Source organism: Eublepharis macularius, chromosome 19 (genome assembly GCF_028583425.1).
Source record: "Eublepharis macularius isolate TG4126 chromosome 19, MPM_Emac_v1.0, whole genome shotgun sequence".
NCBI classification, from domain to species: domain Eukaryota; kingdom Metazoa; phylum Chordata; class Lepidosauria; order Squamata; family Eublepharidae; genus Eublepharis; species Eublepharis macularius.
The window spans coordinates 22648827-22674240 of NC_072808.1; the positions used below are offsets into that span (position 1 = coordinate 22648827).

Sequence of the window (25414 nt, forward strand, 5' to 3'; positions counted from 1 at the left end):
TTAGAAACAGCCTGGCTAACATAAGGCACACCGGAGGAGGAGGACTTTTTTTTTATCTCACTAATAATTTCTTCACCTCACAGAAATCATGCAGAGATGGCTGAAACTGTACAAAGTATCCAGCAAGCCAGATAGAAAATTTGCTTGTCACTTCCACGCAGAAGTTTTGTCATAGTCTAAACTGGAGGTGGGTTTGGGGGGTGAGGTGGGGGGGGCACATTTGCACCATTTGGGCCAAGCAGAAATACCACTCAGCAGGGATAAGGGCCAGAGATGGGTTTGGCTCAGGGAATGTACAGTGGAAGCAGAACAGGAAGATTATTGTTATTACTACTACTACTACTACTACTACTACTACTACTACTACTACTACTACTACTACTACTACTACTACTACTACTACTACTACTACTACTACTACTTCGATTTATAAACCGCCCATCCTCAGGGGCTCTGATGCCAGAGTAGACATAAAGAGGGAAAGACACACAATTGTGAACAGGTTGGTCATTTCTACAAGCATCTATTTAGGTCCCTGGTCAGGAACTAATTTCTTTGGGAAAGCCTGTTTCTGAGGCAGAGGAATGGCAGGTCAATTGAGGTGACCAACTTTGAAATGGACCTTGTAGTTGTCCTTTGAGTAGTTGTGCCTTTGATGTGTTCACAGTGCCATCAAGTCACAGCCAATTTATGGCAGCCTCTCATGGGATTTTCAAGGCAACAGATGAACAAGAGACGGTTTGCCATCACCCGCCTCTATGTAACAACCCTCATCTTCTCTGGTTGTCCACCCAAGTATTAACCAGCACAGTCTCAGCTTACCTTCTGAGAGCTGACAGTATCTGACTGTACTGACCCATCCAGGTCAGTCGATTACATTTGCTGGCTGGTAAAGAGTCCAGTAGCACCTTTAAGACTAACCAACTTTACTGTAGCATAATCTTTCGAGAACCACAGCTCTCTTTGTTAGATGCACGCATTAGTTGGTTAGTCTTAAAGGTGCTGCTGGACTCGTTACTAGGGGTGTGCAAGGAAAAAACTTTCGGCTTTCTTGTTTCGGGATTACCCGAAACAAGATTCTCTACCGGCATTAGCCGAATGCCGAAACAAGAATCTCTTTCGGGATTCGGGATTCGGCATTATTTCGGCATTCTTTCGGGATTCTTTCGGGTTATTTTGCTGGGAAAATGCCTCCGTCTTTCAGGACGCCTGGAGGAGGCATTTTCCCACCAAATAAGCCCAAAATTGGTGGGGACCTTCCTCTAACCCTTCTCTAACACCCACCCAAGTTTCAGACAGATTGGACTTTGGGGGGCCATGTTATGGCCCCCCAAAGCAGGTCCCCCCATCCTCCCATAAAGGAGCATCTTCTTCATTATTTCCTATGGGGAAAAAATGAAGAAGCAGGCTTCCTTTGCCAGGGGTGGCATTTTGCATGCAAAATGCCCCCCAGCCCTCAGGGGCCCTTCTCCCACCCCTCCTCCCACCCCCCACCGAGGCTCAGCCTGCTCCCACTTGGGGGGGGCCATTTCATGGCCTCCCCAAGTAGGTGCTCTAATCTCTACCACTGACAGCTGGGGGAGGCTTGTGTTGCCAGGGGTGGCATTTTGCATGCAAAATGCCCCCCAACCCTCTGGGGCCCTTCTCCCACCCCTCCTCCCACCCCCCACCAAGGCTCAGCCTGCTCCCACTTGGGGGGGCCATTTCATGGCCTCCCCAAGTAGGTGCTCTCAGCCCCTAAAGTCCACCCTTCACAGCCCCACACAAACCCAATTCCCCCCCAGCTGCCACACACAGACCCAAATCCCCCCAGTAGCCCCTCACAGACCCAAATCAACCCCCACCTGCCCCACACCCACCATAACCCCAGGAACAGGCTGGCCTGCCCTCCCCTTTTGGGAACCCCTAAACTCTCTTTCCCAGGGCAGTTCTGCACAGACAAGGGGTGCCACAATGGTGGCAGTGCCAAATCGTCCCTGGGAAAGAGCACCTGCCCTGGCACACAGACAACCACCCCCCTGACCCCCCCACCACCCGCAGAGAAGGCTGGCCAGCCTGCCCCATTGTTCCCTATGCTGGGAACCAACCTCCCATCAAAGAAGGGAACACAGACACACAATCATTAAGTTTAAAAAACCTTTATTTTCTCATTTTCAAATTACAAGTGGTCAACAAATCACAACATATTACACTTATTGTCCCTCATAGCACAACACAACACAATTAACTACACATCAGAGAATCTTAAACACATTTTTTTTTTTGAAATGGACAAACAGTAAAGTTTTGAACATTACAACAGGTCACATAGTGAGCGGGCACAACAGGGCATGGAAACAGAAGATGATCATAATAACTACCAGCCTAATACAACTCTCCCTCCATAAAACGACTTAATGGGGGGGAACCACTGCAACAAAATCCCCCCCCCAACCCTCTGGGGCCCTTCTCCCACCCTTCCTCCCATCCCCCCACCAAGGCTCAGCCTGCTCCCACTTGGGGGGGCCATTTCATGGCCTCCCCAAGTAGGTGCTCTGCTCTCATCTCTACCACTGACAGCTGGGAGAGGCTTGTCTTGCCAGGGGTGGCATTTTGCATGCCAAATGCCACCCTCACCCTCAGGGGCCCTTCTCCCACCCTTCCCCCCACCCCCCACCACATGCATTCCTTGACAATCAAGAAATCTGGAGTTAAATATAATGTGCATGTAAGTCCCTCAAAGACAGAAGCAATATGACCCATTTGATTTCCACAACCTCAGACACAATTAGGGATCCGTTTCCCCTTGGTGGGGGATCCCCCACTCTCACCTATCACCCCGAAGGGGGAAAGTCAGTGAATGAGCCTTCAAGGTACGCTCCAGGGGCTGCTGCCGTGATGTCACTGATGTCATCTGGCTGCCCTGAGAGTATGCCTGTGCTTTGCAGTGGGCTGATTTGGGCCCTGCAGGCCAAAGCAGGATCCCTTGTGGCCCAAATCTGCCTGCTGTGAATTGTGCGTGCTCCCCAGCCTTGTGTGATGATCACATCACTTCCTAGAACAGACATCATCATGCCAGAGCATTGCCATTAAATGATCATGCGTGTGTGAACAGACCCTATGTATCCTGTAGGCTTCAGTGATGGCATAGTAATGTTTTCACTCACATTATAGAGAGAGAGAGAGAGAGAGAGAAGGGGGGGAGGCACTGAAGCTAGATTATTTCTTCTATTTTACTGTCCCCTTCCAAAGCCAGGGTGGCATTGGCACAATGCCCCCCTCCCCCCGGCCAGAGCCTTAGTACCAGTATGCATTGACAGGCCCATGCATCATAGTCCTTTTTGAGACCCAGCCAAGTTGTGTGCCTTTTGGAGAAAAATGTTCAAGTTGCTGGTGGGGGTATGAACAATTTTTAGATATCCACTGTAGTGCAATGGCTAGAGAGTTGGTCTAGAATCTGGCAGACTCTGATTCTGTGCCTTGTAGGCTTGATGGATGTTCTTGGCTCAGCCTAAGTAAACAATTGTGTTGTGTTTTCCAGAGGCAGTCTAGGTGATTTTGGGGCCCTGGACAAATGTTCTTGACGGGGCCCCAGAACCAGTGCCGCCCCACCACTGGCTCCTTGCCAAGGCCAAGCAATTTGGCAACCTAGGCCCCAGATAGAGTGGGCAGGAGTGCGTTGTTTCCTTCCTCCCCCCCCCTCCACCCCCTCATACAACTAAGAAGGCCATCGGTGGAGTCACTCCAATGTGAGGCATGGAGCAGCTGTCTATTGTTAGCCTGGTTGTGATGAGGGTGAAACAAATCAAGGGAGAACAGCAATGTGTAAACCACTCTAGGTTCCCATGGGGGAGAAAACCGGGGCATAAGATAAACCTTTAATTTGGTGGGGAGGGGGTATATACATTTTATGTGTATGTGTCTGTATGTTTTATGCATTCAAATCACTTGTGGTGTACTTTAGAATTATATTGAGCTCCACAGTATCCCAAAAACCTTGTCCATGTATTGCAAACCGAAGTCAATCTACCACATCTAGGGTATTCTTCTTTTCCCTACTGCCTTCAATTTTTCTTAGCATTATTGTCTTTTCTGGTGAACCTTGTCTTCTCATGATGTGACATAAGCACTATCATCAATTGATATCTTCAAGGGAGAAAGCAGGCCTGATTTGGTCTGGACATGTCTTTTTCGGAGTCCATGGTACATGTAAATTGAAACTTTCTTCCCACTTCACAGTGTGAATGCTTTTTCCTCCTATGAGCTTTGTCTAAATTTTACTGTACTGATACTGCTCATTTGGCCAAAAGGCCTGCCCTTGATCAATGCCACATTAAATACTTCATAATAAAAATATGTTTTTAGAACCATTTAAAAGTGTCCTTAAGTGCCATACGCCGATTTAAAAAACCATAAGCTAAATGTTTGGGAACACAACCAGATATGTGAATGACTGAAATGCAGCCCAATCCCACTGCTACTTAAAATCCATTTTTGATGGAGGTCTGGATTGTCTTACATTGGTGTCATTGGGCTTGGAATCAGGAACCTGGAAGCGTTCCATGGTGGCTACAACTTTCATGCCAAGGCTAAGAGGGTGGGAACGGGATCTCTCTGGGGTGGCAAACTCTGGCCTTGGAAGTTACTGGCAATTTGGGGGTGGGACTTGTGCAAAGGAAAATCTGAGTAGGGATCTCCCCCAGAATCCATGGTCCGCATTTGCCCTCTAAAGAGATTGCCCTTGGAAGCAGCCAGTTTATCTGTAGGGAACTACTCTCTCTAACCTGAACTCAAGCCCAACCAGGAGTTTGGCAGCCCTAGGAAAATTTCTGAAAAAGATGGCAAAGGAGGGCCAGCAACTGATAGAGGCATGGAAGCCCACACCAGGACAGTAGCAGGGGCCTACTTGGGCAAAAGGGACGACCAGTGCTCTCATCCCCCATAGTCCACTCCTTTCAGCCCCACACAAACCCAGTTCCCCCACCCCAGCTGCCACACACAGACCCAAATCCTCCACTCAGCCCCTCTCAGAACCAAAACCACCCTCAGCTGCCCCACACCGAGTACCCCAGGAACAGGCTGGCCAGCCTGCCCCATTGTTCCCTATGCTGGGAACCAACCTCCCATCAAAGAAGGGAACACAGACACACAATCATTAAGTTTAAAAAACCTTTATTTTCTCATTTTCAAATTACAAGTGGTCAACAAATCACAACATATTACACTTATTGTCCCTCATAGCACAACACAACACAATTAACTACACATCAGAGAATCTTAAACACAATTTTTTTTTTGAAATGGACAAACAGTAAAGTTTTGAACATTACAACAGGTTACATAGTGAGCGGGCACAACAGGGCATGGAAACAGAAGATGATCATAATAACTACCAGCCTAATACAACTCTCCCTCCATAAAACGACTTAATGGGGGGGAACCACTGCAACAGGGTCCAGCAGAACCTATGTCATTTCCTGTGGCTGTGCTTTCAGTTCAGACACACAAAGCTGAACTGGGCACTTCCAAGGCACTGGACAATGGTATTTCTGGAGCAGTTCTGCAGAGGTCTCCCCCCACCCCCACACCAGCCTCAGAATTTACCTGGGAACATCTGTGAGAGATCATCATTGGCCGGTGCCCATCCACCACTCTTCCCGCATCCCCCAACCATGCAAACCCAACATTAACATCAAATTTTTTTTTTTAAACATGAACTGAACATCAACTTTTAAAAAACATAAGCACAACATTTTTTTTTGGGTTTTTTTCCTTTTTTTTACATGAACAGAACATCAACTTTTAAAAAACATAATCACAACATTTTTTTGGGTTTTTTTTCCTTTTTTTTACATGAACAGAACATCAACTTTTAAAAAACATAAGCACAACATTTTTTTTTGGTTTTTTTTCCTTTTTTTTACATGAACAGAACATCAACTTTTAAAAAACATAATCACAACATTTTTTTGGGTTTTTTTTCCTTTTTTTTACATGAACAGAACATCAACTTTTAAAAAACATAATCACAACATTTTTTTTTGGTTTTTTTTCCTTTTTTTTACATGAACAGAACATCAACTTTCAAAAAACAGTACAACAATTCTTCTACAATTTTTTTTACAATGATTTCATCTGATAAAAACACCTAAGCAATCCCTATCTAACCTGTTTCTCCCTCCAGTAGCAATCCATGTTTCTGGGGCATTATTTTTCATAATAAATTTGGTCCCACAGGGTATGTCTCAGTGATGGGAGATGTTTTGAATACCCTGGGGGGGGGGCTTTCAAATTGCTGGGTGTTTTCCCTTTGCCACTGGTTCCTAACCACCCTCCCTCTACTGGCCGGTTTTAACTGTATATACAGGGTTTTATACAGGGGAGAGCGCGATTCCAAAGGATTGGACTCATAGAGGATGCAGGCCACAAGTTGGGCTCACCTCAGTCACTCTGGAAGTCCAGTCCTGAGAAATCGAAGAGGCGAGAGTTGACCTTCAGGAAGGTCAACTGCTCGACTCTCCATGGGAGAAGGCGAGTGCGATGTGGGCCGACAATGTCGCCCGCATGTGAAAAGACGCGCTCGCTCTCCACGCTCGTCGGAGGGCATGAGAGCAGCCGCTGCGCCTCGAGGGAGAGGTCCGGCCAGACCGACTCCTTCCTGGCCCAGTAGCTGAGCGGATCGGTGGAGAGCGACTCGCAGGGCTCCGCGAGGTAGTCCCTGACCATCGCCTCCGCCGGATCCTCTCTCACGGTCCTCACGACCCCAGAGGGGACGAGGGCCCACCGGAGCATCTCCATCTCCATCGGCACTCCGGTGGTGGCCTCGGGGGGGGCCTGCGCAGAGGGGGCGTCAGAGGGACCCGCACGGCAGGGCCCCTCTTGCGTCCCCCCTGTCGACAGGCGTCCCCTCTTGGCCTGCCTGCGCCTCACCCAAGAGCAGAGCCCGTCTCTGGCTTGGGTGAGGTTCCCGTCCCGCTCGGCGAAAGTGCCCTTTATGCGCGGGTCACACATGGTCGCCAACATGTATGACTCTTCCTTAGTGAGAGGAGTTAGCCTGGCAGCTATGCCCTGCTGCAGCCTTCTCACTAATGCGCGCACCGCTGGAACAAGGTCAGCACGGGGCGCGACCCGGTCTGCAAGGGTGGCCAGATTCCTCTGGAGCGTGTGCACCAGGGGAATGACCAGACCGAGGGTCGCCGTGTCTGACGAGACCGCCACAGTGAAGTCCTTGAAGGGCTTCAGGACCTCCACTGTCTGGGTGATGGTGAGCCAATCCTCCCGGTTGAACTCACCCACCTGACTCGCACCGCGGTGCTCGGAGAGCCACGCGTGGAGTGCGGCCTGCTGCTCCACCAAGCGCTCAAGCATGGCGCAGGTGGAGTTCCAGCGAGTGCTGACGTCAGTGATCAGAGCGTGCTCTGGCACACCTGTCCTGACCTGTGTCTGGCGCAGTTCGTGCGTGGCCTTCACGCTGCGCGAGAAGTGACCCGTGAGCCTCCGACATTTCTGGACAAGTAACTGGAGTTCACGGGTCCGGGTATCCACGGGTTCCTTCGAGGAGCCCAACCCCAGCGCATCTCTCACCACTAGGTGAAGCTTGTGAGCGGCACAGTAGACGCTCTCTCGGCTCACTAGATGCGCCGCTGCCCTCATGTTCTTGCCACCGTCCGTCACCATGCATCCCACGGTGGCGGGTCCCTGGCCTATCCACTCGTCCAACTGTCTCCTTAAGGTGGCAGCGATGTTCTCCGCCGTGTGGGACACGTCGAGCACCTCGGCGTGAAGCAAGGCCTTGCAGTAGCCGGCCTGGCGGTCTCGCATCCTTCCCTGTCTAGCTGTGCTAGGCACCTCCCCCCGGCCCCCACCCAGAACCGACTCGGGTTCCCACCAGTGAGCAGTAAGCGAGAGGTACGCTTGCTGCACACTTGGGCAGGTCCAGATGTCCGATGTGAAGTGCACAGTTCTCCCGGCAACCCGGGACAGCTGTGCCTTCACATGATCCCTGGCAGCCCTGTAAAACGAGGGCACCACCGATCTGCTCAACGACGTGCGAGCAGGGACGGCGTACCAGGGAAAGCAATCTTGGAGCAGCCCTGAGAAGCCGAAGTCTTCAACTACGGAATACGGTTGCCCATCCACTGCTATCATGTTGACGATGTGGCGCGTGATGCGCCTGCTCGCCCTCCGGATCCCCTCTCTGGGCACACTAGCGCCCTGCATACCAAGCATCTCCGGGAGAGAGGCTTGGCGTCCCTTTCCTGCAGGTACCCTTGGGGGGAGAGCACCAGAGGAGCCTGCCTCCTTCTGGCTAGCTGGCGGCCGTGCGGCGCCACTCGAACCCTCCTCCCGAAGAAGCACCGCCTGGTGGTGCCTCTTCATATGGTACCTCATCCCAGACGTGGAGAGATGCCACACATCTTTGCCACGGCTGACGCGCTGCCTACAATGCAGGCACAGGGCTGCTCGGGGATCCTCCGTTGTCTGGAAGTGCTTCCAGATTTCGGAGGAAAAGGGCATCCCACGCTTCCCAGGAGAAGCGCGTTCGGGACCACCCTGCGGCACCTCCTGTGAGGTGCTCTGGCCGGACACACCGTGTCCCACTCTCGGCCGGGCAGGTGGGGATGGACGAGGCTGAAGGGGCAGAGATGTGGGCTCTTCCACCACAGTCTCTGCCTCTTCCTCCCGCGTCCTCTCCTCCTGCACAGCCGCGAGAGGCCTGCTGCTGGCCTCAGAGGAAACTGGGGTGGACCGCCCCAGGGGGGGTCTCACGGGCAGTTCCTCCAACATCCTCCGGGTTCCTGGGGTGAGCGGGAGCGCAGGGAAAGTCATGTGCTCCGCGCCCATCCCAGGAGACACCACATGCTGCCCCTCCTCCAGCAGCTGGCTCGCAACCACTGGAGGAGGAGGAGCCTCAGCAGCAGGCCCCTGCCCAGTGCCAGCCCCTGCCTCACGCACCCGGGTTGGGGGTGGCCCTCCAGCAGCTGCCTCAGGAAAGAGAGTCTTGCGAACCCTCTTCCTGTCACCAGAAGCCAGGCTGGTGAACGGCAGCAGCGCAGGGGAGGGCCTCCTCCGCTCAGATGGAGGGGCTGCCGCAGCAGTCCCCCTCCCCCTCCCCTCCTCCCCTCTAGATTTCTCCCTAGCCTTTCCCCCGGGTCCCCTCTCTGCTTTCCTCTCTGACATACTTTCCCCTCCCAAATTCAACCCTAACTAATCAGAAAAGATTTAGAAAACAAAGGTCAACTTTGTTTTCAAGACCTAACTAACCTGCTATAAATCTGTGTTTCTAGTGGCTCTGTGACTTGGAGATGAACAATCAAGTGCCTTTTTAAGCAACCCTATTTATGTCAGGGAACCTGAGCCTGCCAATCAGCTGAATTCCTCTGGAATTGAGCTGGCCCTAAACCCCAATAACAGGTGACGAAGCCTTAAACACTCACACACTAGTATGCCCGGGCCGGCCTGGCACCACCACGTGTGCCAGAGATGGGCAGTGGAACCCTAGTTATGGGGGCACTAATGGGAAGCCTATTGACAGCTATTACAAATTTTTATATATATATATATATATATATAGAATTCAAACCTAACACTCACTCACTAATGCTTTCCCTGCTGAGTCCCTATTTAGTTTTTTAAAAAAAACTAGGCTCGGTTTCCCTAATAATTATGTTGAGGGCAATTATCCACTGATCACCTACCAACTGGCCTACCTACCTAAGAGACACTATTTAGCGGGACCGATGTATCTGTGGTATGTCGGTGTGGGGTGTGGATGTGGTGTTTTGAAGATGAGCCTCCCCCCTCCCAAGCTAGCAAGAACCCACCCCCAAGGCCACCCAAATGTCAACCCGGACTCGCTCACACTAACACCAGTCCTGCAGTCCAGCGATGTTCAGGCGGTCTTGCAGCTGGTCCTCCTCTCCTCCACGATGCTGTCAAGAAAATTGGAAATGTTAGCAGAGTCAACACCACACGCCGCACACGCAACCCCAAAATTCAAGGCCCCGTTGCACAAGCCAAGTCAGCCCCCCCCCCCTTAAAGGCTAGGGCCAACCAGCAGCAAAACAAAACACATCCACCCAGCAGAGCTTCTGGCCTGTGCAGGCCAGAAGCTGGCACACTCATTTTTTAGTCCTGTGAAACAGCAGTTCATGCCCACCCCACACTCAAACTTGAAAAATGAAACATGAAAGAAAGCAGGCACTGCGATCAATGCTGGCCCCCCTAACCCCCAAACAATATCCTCTTGCCCAACCAGAAAATGCCCCCCCCCCCGGCCCAAGCCATAAAGACAGAGCCAAAGCATATGCTCGCAGGTAGGCACAGCAGCAGACATAAGCTCAAAAACCAAATTTAACAACAACCCTACCAGTCCACCAGTGCAGATGTCCAGCAATGTTGATCCTCCACGCAGAGATCTGCAGGCCGATGTCCACCAAGTGCAGTCCAGTCCAGAAGAGGTCCACCAACGATAAACAACCTGAATGTGAAGCAAAACAGTGAGTGCCAGGCCAGCAAACGGGAAGGGTTACCAAAGCCGGAGCAGCAGGCCTGTGTGTGGGCCGAAGGCTGGCACAGTTGATCAGGACGGAGCCTGTTGGGAATCCTTGCAAGCAGGGGACCAGACACAGAAACGCAAGCCACACCATTCCAGATTGTGGAGCACAACTGTGAGTGCCAGGCCAGCAACCAAAAAGGGTTACCTTGGCCAAAGCAGCATACCTGTGTGTGGCCCACAGGCTGGCACAGTTGATCAGGACGGAGCCTGTTGGGAATCCTTGCTAGCAGGGGACCAGACACAGAACAGCAAGCCACACCATTCCAGATTGTGAAGCACAACTGTGAGAGCCAGCCAGAAGAAAGGCTTCTGGCCTGTGTAGGCCCGAAGCTGGCACACTCTGGTTTTAATCTTCAAACAGTGGATCAAGCTTAAAGAAGGCAAGCACAACAACCAATGCTGAACCCCCCCCCCCACCATCAAACATTGTCTGCCCAACCTGTCCCCCAGGCCATACCTGTGTGTGGCCCACAGGCTGGCACAGTTGATCAGGACGGAGCCTGTTGGGAATCCTTGCTAGCAGGGGACCAGACACAGAAAGGCAAGCCACACCATTCCAGATTGTGAAGCACAACTGTGAGAGCCAGCCAGAAGACAGGCTTCTGGCCTGTGTAGGCCCGAAGCTGGCACACTCTGGTTTTAATCTTCAAACAGTGGATCAAGCTTAAAGAAGGCAAGCACAACAACCAATGCTGAAACCCCCCCCCCCACCATCAAACATTGTCTGCCCAACCTGTCCCCCAGGCCATACCTGTGTGTGGCCCACAGGCTGGCACAGTTGATCAGGACGGAGCCTGTTGGGAATCCTTGCTAGCAGGGGACCAGACACAGAAAGGCAAGCCACACCATTCCAGATTGTGAAGCACAACTGTGAGAGCCAGCCAGAAGAAAGGCTTCTGGCCTGTGTAGGCCCGAAGCTGGCACACTCTGGTTTTAATCTTCAAACAGTGGATCAAGCTTAAAGAAGGCAAGCACAACAACCAATGCTGAACCCCCCCCCCCACCATCAAACATTGTCTGCCCAACCTGTCCCCCAGGCCATACCTGTGTGTGGCCCACAGGCTGGCACAGTTGATCAGGACGGAGCCTGTTGGGAATCCTTGCAAGCAGGGGACCAGACACAGAAAGGCAAGCCACACCATTCCAGATTGTGAAGCACAACTGTGAGAGCCAGCCAGAAGAAAGGCTTCTGGCCTGTGTAGGCCCGAAGCTGGCACACTCTGGTTTTAATCTTCAAACAGTGGATCAAGCTTAAAGAAGGCAAGCACAACAACCAATGCTGAAACCCCCCCCCCCACCATCAAACATTGTCTGCCCAACCTGTCCCCCAGGCCATACCTGTGTGTGGCCCACAGGCTGGCACAGTTGATCAGGACGGAGCCTGTTGGGAATCCTTGCTAGCAGGGGACCAGACACAGAAAGGCAAGCCACACCATTCCAGATTGTGAAGCACAACTGTGAGAGCCAGCCAGAAGAAAGGCTTCTGGCCTGTGTAGGCCCGAAGCTGGCACACTCTGGTTTTAATCTTAAAACAGTGGATCAAGCTTAAAGAAGGCAAGCACAACAACCAATGCTGAAACCCCCCCCCCCCCACCATCAAAGATTGTCTGCCCAACCTGTCCCCCAGGCCATACCTGTGTGTGGCCCACAGGCTGGCACAGTTGATCAGGACGGAGCCTGTTGGGAATCCTTGCTAGCAGGGGACCAGACACAGAAAGGCAAGCCACACCATTCCAGATTGTGAAGCACAACTGTGAGAGCCAGCCAGAAGAAAGGCTTCTGGCCTGTGTAGGCCCGAAGCTGGCACACTCTGGTTTTAATCTTAAAACAGTGGATCAAGCTTAAAGAAGGCAAGCACAGCAACCAATGCTGAAACCCCCCCCCCCCACCATCAAAGATTGTCTGCCCAACCTGTCCCCCAGGCCATACCTGTGTGTGGCCCACAGGCTGGCACAGTTGATCAGGACGGAGCCTGTTGGGAATCCTTGCAAGCAGGGGACCAGACACAGAAAGGCAAGCCACACCATTCCAGATTGTGAAGCACAACTGTGAGAGCCAGCCAGAAGAAAGGCTTCTGGCCTGTGTAGGCCCAAAGCTGGCACACTCTTGTTTTAATCTTAAAACAGTGGATCAAGCTTAAAGAAGGCAAGCACAACAACCAATGCTGAACCCCCCCCCACCATCAAACATTGTCTGCCCAACCTGTCCCCCAGGCCATACCTGTGTGTGGCCCACAGGCTGGCACAGTTGATCAGGACGGAGCCTGTTGGGAATCCTTGCAAGCAGGGGACCAGACACAGAAAGGCAAGCCACACCATTCCAGATTGTGAAGCACAACTGTGAGAGCCAGCCAGAAGAAAGGCTTCTGGCCTGTGTAGGCCCAAAGCTGGCACACTCTTGTTTTAATCTTAAAACAGTGGATCAAGCTTAAAGAAGGCAAGCACAACAACCAATGCTGAAACCCCCCCCACCATCAAACATTGTCTGCCCAACCTGTCCCCCAGGCCATACCTGTGTGTGGCCCACAGGCTGGCACAGTTGATCAGGACGGAGCCTGTTGGGAATCCTTGCAAGCAGGGGACCAGACACAGAAAAGCAAGCCACACCATTCCAGATTGTGGAGCACAACTGTGAGAGCCAGCCAGAAGAAAGGCTTCTGGCCTGTGTAGGCCCAAAGCTGGCACACTCTTGTTTTAATCTTAAAACAGTGGATCAAGCTTAAAGAAGGCAAGCACAACAACCAATGCTGAAACCCCCACCCCACCATTAAACATTGTCTGCCCAACCTGTCCCCCAGGCCATGCCAAGAATAAACTGCAACACCTTTTTGCAGAGGCAGGCCACAGCAGCACATTGCCCAGCATCAAAAAAATTTACAAAAATTTTAAAAAGGCCTACCAGGTGTCCTCTCAGGATGTCCAGCACAGTTGATCCTCCAGGCAGATGTCCTCCAGGCTCCAGGTGCAGTCTCTCTTCTTCTCCTCTCTCGGTCACAGCTCAGCAGCAGCAGCAACAGAAGTGTTCCAGACAGTCTTGCTCCAAATTTAAATCCCCTGCTGCAGCCTCAGCCAAAGATTTAAATCTATTGGCTGGCATGAGAATGCAGCAGTGGGATTGGTGACTCCTAAAGTCCCCAGTCCCCTGCCTTTCCCCACCCACACTCCAAGAGCCACCCTCCTCCTGCTCCCCCTCCCCTACCTGTTAGTTTTGGCGGGAATCTCTGCTGCTTTGCAAATGCAAAGTGCAATGCAATGCTTGCACCTTGCATTTGCAAGGCAAAGCAGGATTCCCTATCCTCCTTTGCAAGAGGGGTGGGGGGTGACAGAAGGAGTGAGTGATTCACTCCTTCTCCCCCCCTCCCCTCTTCTAAGAGCCTGCAGGAAGCCTTTGCTTCCAGCAGGATTTTGCTAGCCGCTTGCTAAGGCAAACGGCTAGCAAAATCAAAATGGCGATTCTCGAATGCCGAAAGAATGCCGAAAGAATCCCGAAACGTTTCGGGTTTTTCTTTCGGCAATCCCGAAACGTTTCGGCATTCCCCGAAACGTTTCGGGATTCTTGAAGAATGCCGAAACACTTTTGTTTCGGCATTCTTTCGGCATTCAGAATGCCGAAACGCACATCCCTACTCGTTACTATTTTGCTACTACAGACTAGCACAGCTAACTCCTTTGGATCGATTAGCGGACTGATTTCTGCAGAGCAAATTTCCTCTCCAGAGACAGGCCGTGGTCTGGCTGGCTTGTTTCCCAACATTGAAAGCAGGGCCACCTGCCATGACTGCCTCCCTCCCATTCCTTTCTTCCCCTCTAGATTGGCACTTTGGAAGGGGACTAGGCAGCATTCCTTGGAAGGCCTGATTTGGCCTGGGATCCCCAGGTGCCCACCCTGAGATCACTAGAAAGAGAGGGGCGTACGTGGGGAAGAGGAAAGAACTGAGCCACAAACAGAGAAGGGAAAAGGAACCAAGATGGCACAAATTACTTACAAGATGGTTCACTGGTGCTTTCCAACACTGTTTTGACGATCCTTCAAGAGGCAGGACAATGAGGTCAAAGAGGCAGCCGCTCGCCCCGCCAGCTCCCTTCTTCTCTAGCTGTTGACCTGCCCTGAGGCCGAACAACCTCTGAGCTCCCTCCTGTACTTGCACAGCCTCTTGGAGCTCCTGACCCCACCCGCCAGCTGAAGGGAGAGATAAGAGGAGTGGGACCCATCTCAGATGTTAGGAGCTGCAGTCATGGGGCAACTGCCAAGCGGTTCGATAAAACCTTAGAGACTAGCAGTGGAAAAGACTCCAAGAGCACCTATAAGACTAACAAAATTAGTGATAGGCTATGAGCTTTCATGAGCCACAGCTTGCCTCTTCAGATATTTATTCTAGTGTTAACTCCCCCAGAGTGCACTTCTTTTCTCCTCTTACCTAAGCTAAATAGAGTGCTGGTAGCAGGGGGCTTCCTGGGAAATGACTTTCCTGGAAATAACTGTCAATAGGGAAACAATCCGGATTTGCTCTTGGAATTTTGCCCTGCTGCCTATATGCTCCGATGCCATCCTGTCTTCTCAGAAAAGTGCCATCTTGCCCCAGCCAGCCAGCAATTCAGCACATCGGCCCAGAAGCACCCTCAATTGGTGGAAGGCCCCCCCTCCACTTGTACCAGCCCCCCCCAACAGAGTACTGCTAGTATTTTTGCCCATGGTGGGGGAAGGAAGAAGAGGCCCAAGGGAACGTTTCTGACCACCAGAACTTGCCACCAGTGGCTCGGAATAGATATTCTCCAAAGCCACACTCTCTTTCCCCTGCAGGGCAGCCGAAACCATGCGGGGCCCCCAGACAGAGATTCCACCCGGGCCCCTCCCCATGTGACCCTGATCCAAACCAAACAGTATTGCTGTTACCATGAATCGATAGCGATAAAAGGATCCGCCTGTCCATCCGTTGGCATCTGTCCATTTGCGGCCGGCGTTAGAAAACTGTCATGTATGTCTGTACCCATCCATCCTTGTCATTGTTCTATAGGGTTGCCAGCTCCAAGTTGGGAAATTCCTGGAGATCTTTGGGGGGGGGGGTGAAACCTGGAGAAAGTGGAGTTTGGGGAGGGAAAGGACCTTGACATAGCATAATTCCATAGAGTTCACCCCCACCCCCCAAAGTAGCCATTTTCTCCAGGTGAACTGATCTCTGTGGCCTGGAGACCAGTTATAATTCCGGGAGATCTCCAGCCGCTACCTGGAGGCTGGCAAGCCTCTTGTTCTAGGGGATGATGATTGTCTGTACTATGGTTTGATTTCATATTGGAAAGGCTGTGGGCATCACTTTTGTTTCTCTCCCTCCCTGCCTGGGAACTCAGCTTCATAATCTGGGTATTTCTCTGAAGCTCCCCGAAATGACCTTGGACTGTCTGAAATGTTACTATTACTCTTATGCCTCTGTCTTGTCTAGCTCTAGTATAAACTCCAGCAAAGATTCCCAGGCTTTTTTCCGCTGGAAGTGGTGGGTTGGGGGGGGGGGAATGTTTGAGTATTTAGACCTGTATGTTCCTTAAGCCCCATTCCTTTCAAGGAAGCTGTACTGCCTAGAAGCATTTTAGCTCTTAAGTAAACTATGGACCTGCACATGGAAATGATTTGATTTCTGAATAAAAGCCATTAACCAGGAACCTGTGTCTTGATGCCAGTGGCCCAGAGATCCGTCTGCTGTATCCTGTCATCCATAGCCTGACAAAAATAAAGCTCGGGATCTGAAATGGACCGTCACCTTCAGCATGATTGTGAGTGTTTCAGAGCTAAAAAGGAAGAGAATCGGAACATCTGGCCCAGGTTGTCTCCAGGTCTCCCCCCCCTCCCCTCCTGCTATTTGCAACAGAAGCAGACGGTCTCTCTTTCCGGCAGGCCTCTCCCCTCAAGAAAGCAGTACAACGTGTTTGAAAACTGGCCCCCACCCTCAGGATGCCGAAGGGAGCTGCAGCTCCAAAGGGAAGAGAATCGGGACATCCCGGCCCAGGTTGTCTTCAAGGCAGGCAACATGTCATGCGAGCTTTTCAGCTACCGGTCGTCTTTCCCTAATACGCCATCCCCCCAGTCTGCCATAGAAAGCTGATGGGTGGCCTTGGACCAGTCATGCTCAGCCAGACATCCTTCACAGGTAGGGCGGCCGGGTCCCCTGGTGGGGGCAGAGGATCCCCTGTCCCCGTCCCCCTCACCAGGCCCGCAGGGGGAGGGGGAAAGCTGTGGGAAGAAGCCTCCTGGCGTGCTCCCAGGGTGGCATGGAGACATCACTCCCGGAAGGGACATCATCGTGCACGGCCCTGAAGCACTCCTGCGTTTCTCAGAGGGCCAGTTGGGCCCCCAGTGGGGAGGGTTGTTTGAACAGGTGATGTGAGCTCTCTGCAGCTGGAGTGGCCCTGTGAGGGGGCGTGGGGTCGCAATAAACAGTGAACAAGGGAATGAAGTGGTACGCTGGAGCTTTCCCAAAGTCTGCAGGGGCGCAGATGGGGGCGGCTGCCCGGCCCACCAGACAGCTGCAGCAATGAGACCGTTGTGTCCCACACAGCCTCTGCCAGCGCTCTCAGCAGAGGCAGGGCGGAGGAGGGGGCTGCTTTCTGCCAGCACCAAGCTGCTTCGCAGTGCAGCTGAGAGAATGCTGCAGACAGTGTTTTCGTGATGAAGGGGAACTACACAAACGGACTGTCGTGTTCTTATGTGCCTTGCCCATGAGCATTCCTTGCGGTGATTTTAGTTTGCGATCCCTCCTCAACGGATGAGGTAGAAGAACCTGAAAAGCTTGATATATTTTAAAAGCATGAGCCGAAGGGCCGGAATCGAGCAATAACAGAGGCAGGGCCTTTTCCAGAAAACCTGGGAGGGAAAACCGTTGTTGAACTGGAAAGCCTGCCATTTTGGAAAAGGAAACTGAGGCACGTACCTTCCTCGCCTTCACACCCAATGAACAAAGAACGGTCACTGACAGCTACGGCGGTGCCATTTCATCCCCCTCTCGCACAGGCTGGTCCACACGTGAATATGCATTACTTGCCAACTCAGTGCAATGACTTGTGGCTGGATGCGTAAGCCGGCACGGGCCCATTTCTCTCTGAGGTCCAGCCCTCAGGTTGCGGGGAGCATTTCACCTGTCTGAGTGCCTCCTGATTTCAAAACCCCTTGCAAACCTAGTTTCAAAAAGCCTTGGACGCCGAAAACTAAATGTTAGGGAGAAGTCCAGCCCATCCTGGCATTCTCCAGCCTAGCCTGGCATTCGGTCCTGCGGGGGCCATCCCAGGTGGGGCCCTGCCCTGCCCTGGAGCAGCTGCGGCCTTTAGCCTCTGCTGCCGCTTCCGCACCCCACAGGGATAAACAATTTTAAACAGGGCCTCTTTAAGCTAAGTGAGATGGTGTGAAAGATGGCAGTTAAAGGATGCCTCTTTTTTGCTAATAGTTCCTGTTTCTGAACAAAGATTTTCTGGACGCTTTTTAAACTCAAAAACAGAACCTTGGGTTGGCAGTTTGTATCAGTTATGGGGTGGTATAAATTACTTGTCATTTGTCTTTCATAATTCAGTTCAAAAAAATTAATGAACACTTTAATAATTCAAACGACAAAGAACAACTGCAATAAGAACGTTAATAACTATAAACACAACAATTACTCCAATATTAATAATGATAATAATAATGAGAAGTAATAATACAAATACTATAATCATAAGGTTACTAACTCAATAGGAAGGGCAATATTATGAATAATGACACAATAACATCTGCAAAGATCTTACTTACTTACTTACTTACTTACTAACTAACTAACTAACTTAACTAACCAACTAACTAACTAACTAACAGACCCAAGAACTGCAATGGTGATGTTGGGGGGTGTCAGCTCTTTCCTCCCCCAGCTTTCCACACATGGTCTGTTGGGCTGTAGGGCCCTCGGTGGTTGATGGGCAACGGAGCCACGTCTGAGCTGACTGCAGGCAGTGGTGGCGCTGGTGCCGCACGGAAGCAGGCAGCTGCCCTCACACACGACTACCTCTCCCAGCCCCGCCTCACATATAAGATAGACAGTATCTGGAGTCAACGGGCCACTAGTCATCTTGGGTCAAGTGACGTTTCCTAGATATGAGGTTGTGCATATGATACTTCCTGATGGAACAAAGAGAAGCAGGCTGGGTCAGCCAATCAATCTACCCAGAAGAGGTGGTTCCGACTGGGATTCCTGCGATAGATGGCATGAACGGCATTGCAAGAGGACGGAAAATCCCCCCTTTCTCAGCTGCGGGCTTGCCCCACAATGAGAGAGCAGCTCAGACCTGTCGCCAGGCAGGATTGGTGAATGCTGTTTGGTGTGATGGACTACCATCGACAGAGTTTTGCCACTGCGTTTGCTGCTACGGGCGTGAACATGGAGACCGCTAAGCTCGGCAAATCAGACTTTGAAGAAGAAGAAATAGAGGGCCACTTTGGATCATCAGAAAAACGTGACAGGGTTTCCTGGAATGGATTTGAATACATCCTGGGATTGTAAAAAAATGTGTCCCAGAAGAGGTCTGTGGCAGTTTTTCTGACCTTGAAGGCAGTTGCAATGCCATACTGCTTGGCAAGATCACCGGAGGAGGGGCGGGCTAGGGAAGGCGGTTGCGGAGGCAGAGGTTAGAAACCCCCCTTTCTGAATTGTTTTCCCTGCCCGTCTCCTGCTGTCATAATCTTTACCTGTTCTGTAATGTGATAATGAAATTTTCTAAAGCCTTTTCAATAAAGTAAGAAAGGGTGACAGGTGCCCTGTCCCCTTCTAGGGCCTAAGACCCACCCCTAGCCCCTGGAAGCACTACCTGTCAGGTCATGGCACTACCCCACGGGACAGGAACGGACCTCCTGCACCCCTGCTCCTCAGAAGGGCCGAGCGGGTCCATGTAGCCCCTCTATGCATTCTGCTCGTCTCCTGGACCAACAGGAAAGGGTTTGGTTTTATGGGGTGCTAGTGTGGAATGCCGGGGGGCAGGCCCAGCACCCCTGCTCCTCAGAAGGGCCTAGCGGGTCCATGTAACCCCTCTACGCATTAAGCTCAACCCCTGGACCAACAGGAAAGGGTTTGGTTTTATGGGGTGCTAGTGTGGAATGCCGGGGGGCAGGCCCAGCAGCCCTGCTCCTTAGAAGGGCCTAGCGGGTTCATGTGACCCCTCTATGCATTCAGCTCAACCCCTGGACCAACAGGAAAGGGTTTGGTTTTATGGGGTGCTAGTGTGGAATGCCGGGGGACAGGCCCAGCACCCCTGCTCCTCAGAAGGGCCTAGCGGGTTCATGTGACCCCTCTATGCATTCAGCTCAACCCCTGGACCAACAGGAAAGGGTTTGGTTTTATGGGGTGCTAGTGTGGAATGCCGGGGGACAGGCCCAGCACCCCTGCTCCTCAGAAGCGCCTAGCGGGTCCATGTGACCCCTCTACGCATTCAGCTCACCCCCTGGACCAATAGGAAAGGGTTTGGTTTTATGGGGTGCTAGTGTGGAATTCCGGGGGGCAGGCCCAGCACCCCTGCTCCTCAGAAGGGCCTATCGGGTCCATGTGACCCCTCTACGCATTCAGCTCAACCCCTGGACCAACAGGAAAGGGTTTGGTTTTATGGGGTGCTAGTGTGGAATGCCGGGGGGCAGGCCCAGCACCCCTGCTCCTCAGAAGGGCCTAGCGGGTTCATGTGACCCCTCTATGCATTCAGCTCAACCCCTGGACCAACAGGAAAGGGTTTGGTTTTATGGGGTGCTAGTGTGGAATGCCGGGGGGCAGGCCCAGCACCCCTGCTCCTCAGAAGGGCCTAGCGGGTCCATGTGACCCCTCTATGCATTCAGCTCACCCCCTGGACCAATAGGAAAGGGTTTGGTTTTATGGGGTGCTAGTGTGGAATGCCGGGGGGCAGGCCCAGCACCCCTGCTCCTCAGAAGGGCCTAGCGGGTCCATGTGACCCCTCTATGCATTCAGCTCAACCCCTGGACCAATAGGAAAGGGTTTGGTTTTATGGGGTGCTAGTGTGGAATGCCGGGGGGCAGGCCCAGCACCCCTGCTCCTCAGAAGGGCCTATCGGGTCCATGTGACCCCTCTATGCATTCAGCTCAACCCCTGGACCAACAGGAAAGGGTTTGGTTTTATGGGGTGCTAGTGTGGAATGCCGGGGGGCAGGCCCAGCACCCCTGCTCCTCAGAAGGGCCTATCGGGTCCATGTGACCCCTCTACGCATTCAGCTCAACCCCTGGACCAACAGGAAAGGGTGTGGTTTTATGGGGTGCTAGTGTGGAATGCCGGGGGGCAGGCCCAGCACCCCTGCTCCTCAGAAGCGCCTAGCGGGTCCATGTGACCCCTCTACGCATTCAGCTCAACCCCTGGACCAACAGGAAAGGGTTTGGTTTTATGGGGTGCTAGTGTGGAATGCCGGGAGGCAGGCCCAGCACCCCTGCTCCTCAGAAGGGCCTATCGGGTCCATGTGACCCCTCTATGCATTCAGCTCAACCCCTGGACCAACAGGAAAGGGTGTGGTTTTATGGGGTGCTAGTGTGGAATGCCGGGGGGGCAGGCCCAGCACCCCTGCTCCTCAGAAAGGCCTAGCGGGTTCATGTGACCCCTCTATGCATTCAACTCAACCCCTGGACCAACAGGAAAGGGTTTGGTTTTATGGGGTGCTAGTGTGGAATGCCGGGAGGCAGGCCCAGCACCCCTGCTCCTCAGAAGGGCCTAGCGGGTTCATGTGACCCCTCTATGCATTCAGCTCAACCCCTGGACCAACAGGAAAGGGTTTGGTTTTATGGGGTGCTAGTGTGGAATGCCGGGGGGGCAGGCCCAGCACCCCTGCTCCTCAGAAGGGCCTAGCGGGTACATGTGACCCCTCTATGCATTCAGCTCACCCCCTGGACCAATAGGAAAGGGTTTGGTTTTATGGGGTGCTAGTGTGGAATGTCGGGGGGCAGGCCCAGCACCCCTGCTCCTCAGAAGGGCCTAGCGGGTTCATGTGAACCCTCTACGCATTCAGCTCAACCCCTGGACCAACAGGAAAGGGTTTGGTTTTATGGGGTGCTAGTGTGGAATGCCGGGGGGCAAGCCCAGCATCCCTGCTCCTCAGAAGGGCCTAGCGGGTTCATGTGACCCCTCTATGCATTCAGCTCAACCCCTGGACCAGTAGGAAAGGGTTTGGTTTTATGGCGTGCTAGTGTGGAATGCTGGGGGGCAGGCCCAGCACCCCTGCTTCTTAGAAGGGCCTAGCGGGTGCATGTGACCCCTCTATGCATTCAGCTCAACCCCTGGACCAACAGGAAAGGGTTTGGTTTTATAGGGTGCTAGTGTGGAATGCCGGTGGGCAGACCCAGCACCCCTGCTCCTCAGAAGGGCCTAGCGGGTCCATGTGACCCCTCTACGCATTCAGCTCAACCGCTGTACCAACAGGAAAGGGTGTGGTTTTATGGGGTGCTAGTGTGGAATGCCGGGGGGCAGGCCCAGCACCCCTGCTCCTCAGAAGGGCCTAGCGGGTCCATGTGACCCCTCTACGCATTCAGCTCAACCCCTGGACCAACAGGAAAGGGTTTGGTTTTATGGGGTGCTAGTGTGGAATGCCGGGGGGCAGGCCCAGCACCCCTGCTCCTCAGAAGGGCCTAGCGGGTTCATGTGACCCCTCTATGCATTCAGCTCAACCCCTGGACCAGTAGGAAAGGGTTTGGTTTCATGGGGTGCTAGTGTGGAATGCCGGTGGGCAGACCCAGCACCCCTGCTCCTCAGAAGGGCCTAGCGGGTTCATGTGACCCCTCTATGCATTCAGCTCACCCCCTGGACCAATAGGAAAGGGTTTGGTTTCATGGGGTGCTAGTGTGGAATGCTGGGGGGCAGGCCCAGCACCCCTGCTCCTCAGAAGGGCCTAGCAGATTCATGTGACCCCTCTATGCATTTAGCTCATCCCCTGGACCAACAGGAAAGGGTTTGGTTTTATGGGGTGCTAGTGTGGAATGTCGGGGGGCAGGCCCAGCACCCCTGCTCCTCAGAAGGGTCTAGCGGGTCCATGTGACCCCTCTATGCATTCAGCTCAACCCCTGGACCAATAGGAAAGGGTTTGGTTTTATGGGGTGCTAGTGTGGAATGTCGGGGGGCAGGCCCAGCACCCCTGCTCCTCAGAAGGGCCTAGCGGGTCCATGTGACCCCTCTATGCATTCAGCTCAACCCCTGGACCAATAGGAAAGGGTTTGGTTTTATGGGGTGCTAGTGTGGAATGCCGGGGGGCAGGCCCAGCACCCCTGCTCCTCAGAAGGGCCTATCGGGTTCATGTGACCCCTCTACGCATTCAGCTCAACCCCTGGACCAACAGGAAAGGGTGTGGTTTTATGGGGTGCTAGTGTGGAATGCCGGGGGGCAGGCCCAGCACCCCTGCTCCTCAGAAGCGCCTAGCGGGTCCATGTGACCCCTCTACGCATTCAGCTCAACCCCTGGACCAATAGGAAAGGGTTTTGGTTTTATGGGGTGCTAGTGTGGAATGTCGGGGGGCAGGCCCAGCACCCCTGCTCCTCAGAAGGGCCTAGCGGGTCCATGTGACCCCTCTATGCATTCAGCTCAACCCCTGGACCAATAGGAAAGGGTTTGGTTTTATGGGGTGCTAGTGTGGAATGCCGGGGGGCAGGCCCAGCACCCCTGCTCCCCAGAAGGGCCTATCGGGTTCATGTGACCCCTCTACGCATTCAGCTCAACCCCTGGACCAACAGGAAAGGGTTTGGTTTTATGGGGTGCTAGTGTGGAATGCCGGGGGGCAGGCCCAGCACCCCTGCTCCTCAGAAGGGCCTAGCGGGTTCATGTGACCCCTCTATGCATTGAGCTCAACCCCTGGACCAACAGGAAAGGGTTTGGTTTTATGGGGTGCTAGTGTGGAATGCCGGGGGGCAGGCCCAGCACCCCTGCTCCTCAGAAGCGCCTAGCGGGTCCATGTGACCCCTCTACGCATTCAGCTCAACCCCTGGACCAATAGGAAAGGGTTTGGTTTTATGGGGTGCTAGTGTGGAATGTCGGGGGGCAGGCCCAGCACCCCTGCTCCTCAGAAGGGCCTAGCGGGTCCATGTGACCCCTCTATGCATTCAGCTCAACCCCTGGACCAACAGGAAAGGGTTTGGTTTTATGGGGTGCTAGTGTGGAATGCCGGGGGGCAGGCCCAGCACCCCTGCTCCTCAGAAGGGCCTAGCGGGTTCATGTGACCCCTCTATGCATTGAGCTCAACCCCTGGACCAACAGGAAAGGGTTTGGTTTTATGGGGTGCTAGTGTGGAATGCCGGGGGGCAGGCCCAGCACCCCTGCTCCTCAGAAGCGCCTAGCGGGTCCATGTGACCCCTCTACGCATTCAGCTCAACCCCTGGACCAATAGGAAAGGGTTTGGTTTTATGGGGTGCTAGTGTGGAATGTCGGGGGGCAGGCCCAGCACCCCTGCTCCTCAGAAGGGCCTAGCGGGTCCATGTGACCCCTCTATGCATTTAGCTCAACCCCTGGACCAATAGGAAAGGGTTTTGAGTTTATGGGGGGCTAGGTTGGGAAGCTGGGGGGCAGCCCCAGCATCGCTGCTCCATAGAAGGGCCTAGCAGTTTCATGTGACCCCTCAATGAGCCCAGCTTGCTCCCCTGAACCAATTGGAAAGGGTTTTGTGTTTGTGGAGTGCTAGGGTGGAAAGTTGGGGTGCAGCTTTAGTACTCAAGCTCCATATAGGTTTCTAAGCGCTCATGTGATGCGGCTATGCTCGCGACATGAGCTGCCTTACCTCCTGGATGCTGTTCCAATGCGCCAATGATTGTGAAGCAGCCGAGGAGCCGCCCTTTAAATGGAGATGCTGCAGGACGATCTCGGCAAAAATGCCGTTTCCTGATAGGTGAGGAGGAGGAAGAGGCCGAAGGAGTGAAAAGCATGAGAAAGGATGAACCCATAATGGATCAGGAAGTGGTGACCGTTTATGAACAAATGCAGACTGTATAGGGAGTCCGAGAGTAGCCAGAAGAGGATTTGGTGTGTGAGGAAGACGGCACCATATCTGGGTCTCTGGAAAAAAAAAACCTTGCAGGGCATACCGACTCTCCACCCAATTGTGAGTTCTAAGAACAGGGGAAAGGGGAAACAGGGAATACCACACAGAGCTACTGTTCCTTTTGCAGACGGGAAAGCTAAACTTAGACATGCGCACAGACAGGGAAAACTCCACAGACCGTCAGACCATGGTCCATCGATTTTCACAGACCATAGACCACTCACAAACCCACCGTGGTTCGTGGACTGGTTCCTCGGGTCATGGTCCATCAGTGGCTAGGGGGAGACTTGCGCTCCTGTATACTGAATGGGGGAATGGGGGACACTTACGCACCAGTACTCTGACTGTTGGCAGGAGCAATGCTCGATTTGCTGGAATCCTCTCAACCAGTTCCTTAAAGGATTTCTTGTTCCCGTGAGAGGCCTGCTCATTCACTGAGATTGGCCCCCCGAGTCTTTCCCGAGCAGGGACTCCATGGTTGTTATGGAATATGGTTCCCCGTGAGGTCAAGCCAGGATTGATGGTGTTGAGATGCTAGGCAGAGGCCATTTTATTCTGTCTGCTGTTTGGTTTAGTTGCTAATTTCCTTCTTAACTGAGATCCAAGCTCCACTCCCCATCGAAAAGTCCAACAGATCAAGTCACCGGTCTGACGGTGCTGCAAATATGCAGGAAAGAGGGTAACCCCCTCCCCAAGTATCAAAAGTGATGTCTGTGGATGAATGTGTGTGTCTGTGTGTGTTGTCAAGACACACTTGAGTGATGGCCACCCCGGCAAGAGCTTTCGAGGCAGGTGTTGGGCAGAGGTGGTTTGCCCTTGCCTTACCCTGCAGAGTCTTCCTTGGTGGCTGCCCGCTGTGGAGGAG

At 53.0% G+C, this 25414-nt stretch overlaps 1 protein-coding gene across 4 annotated transcripts in view; it reads left to right on the forward strand.

The window, feature by feature from the left end:
* Window positions 1–25414, forward strand: part of LOC129345920 (uncharacterized) — a 37488-nt gene that overhangs the window by 6103 nt on the left and 5971 nt on the right. For all 4 annotated transcript variants that reach the window (XR_008598646.1, XR_008598647.1, XR_008598645.1 and 1 more), the window contains exons 2-3: window positions 16210–16302; window positions 16424–16676. Coding sequence is in view for 1 of the 4 variants with exons in the window: in XM_055003156.1 (XP_054859131.1) it covers window positions 16631–16676 (46 nt within the window). In the remaining 3 variants the exon portion in view is untranslated. The remainder of the gene's footprint in view (window positions 1–16209; window positions 16303–16423; window positions 16677–25414) is intronic.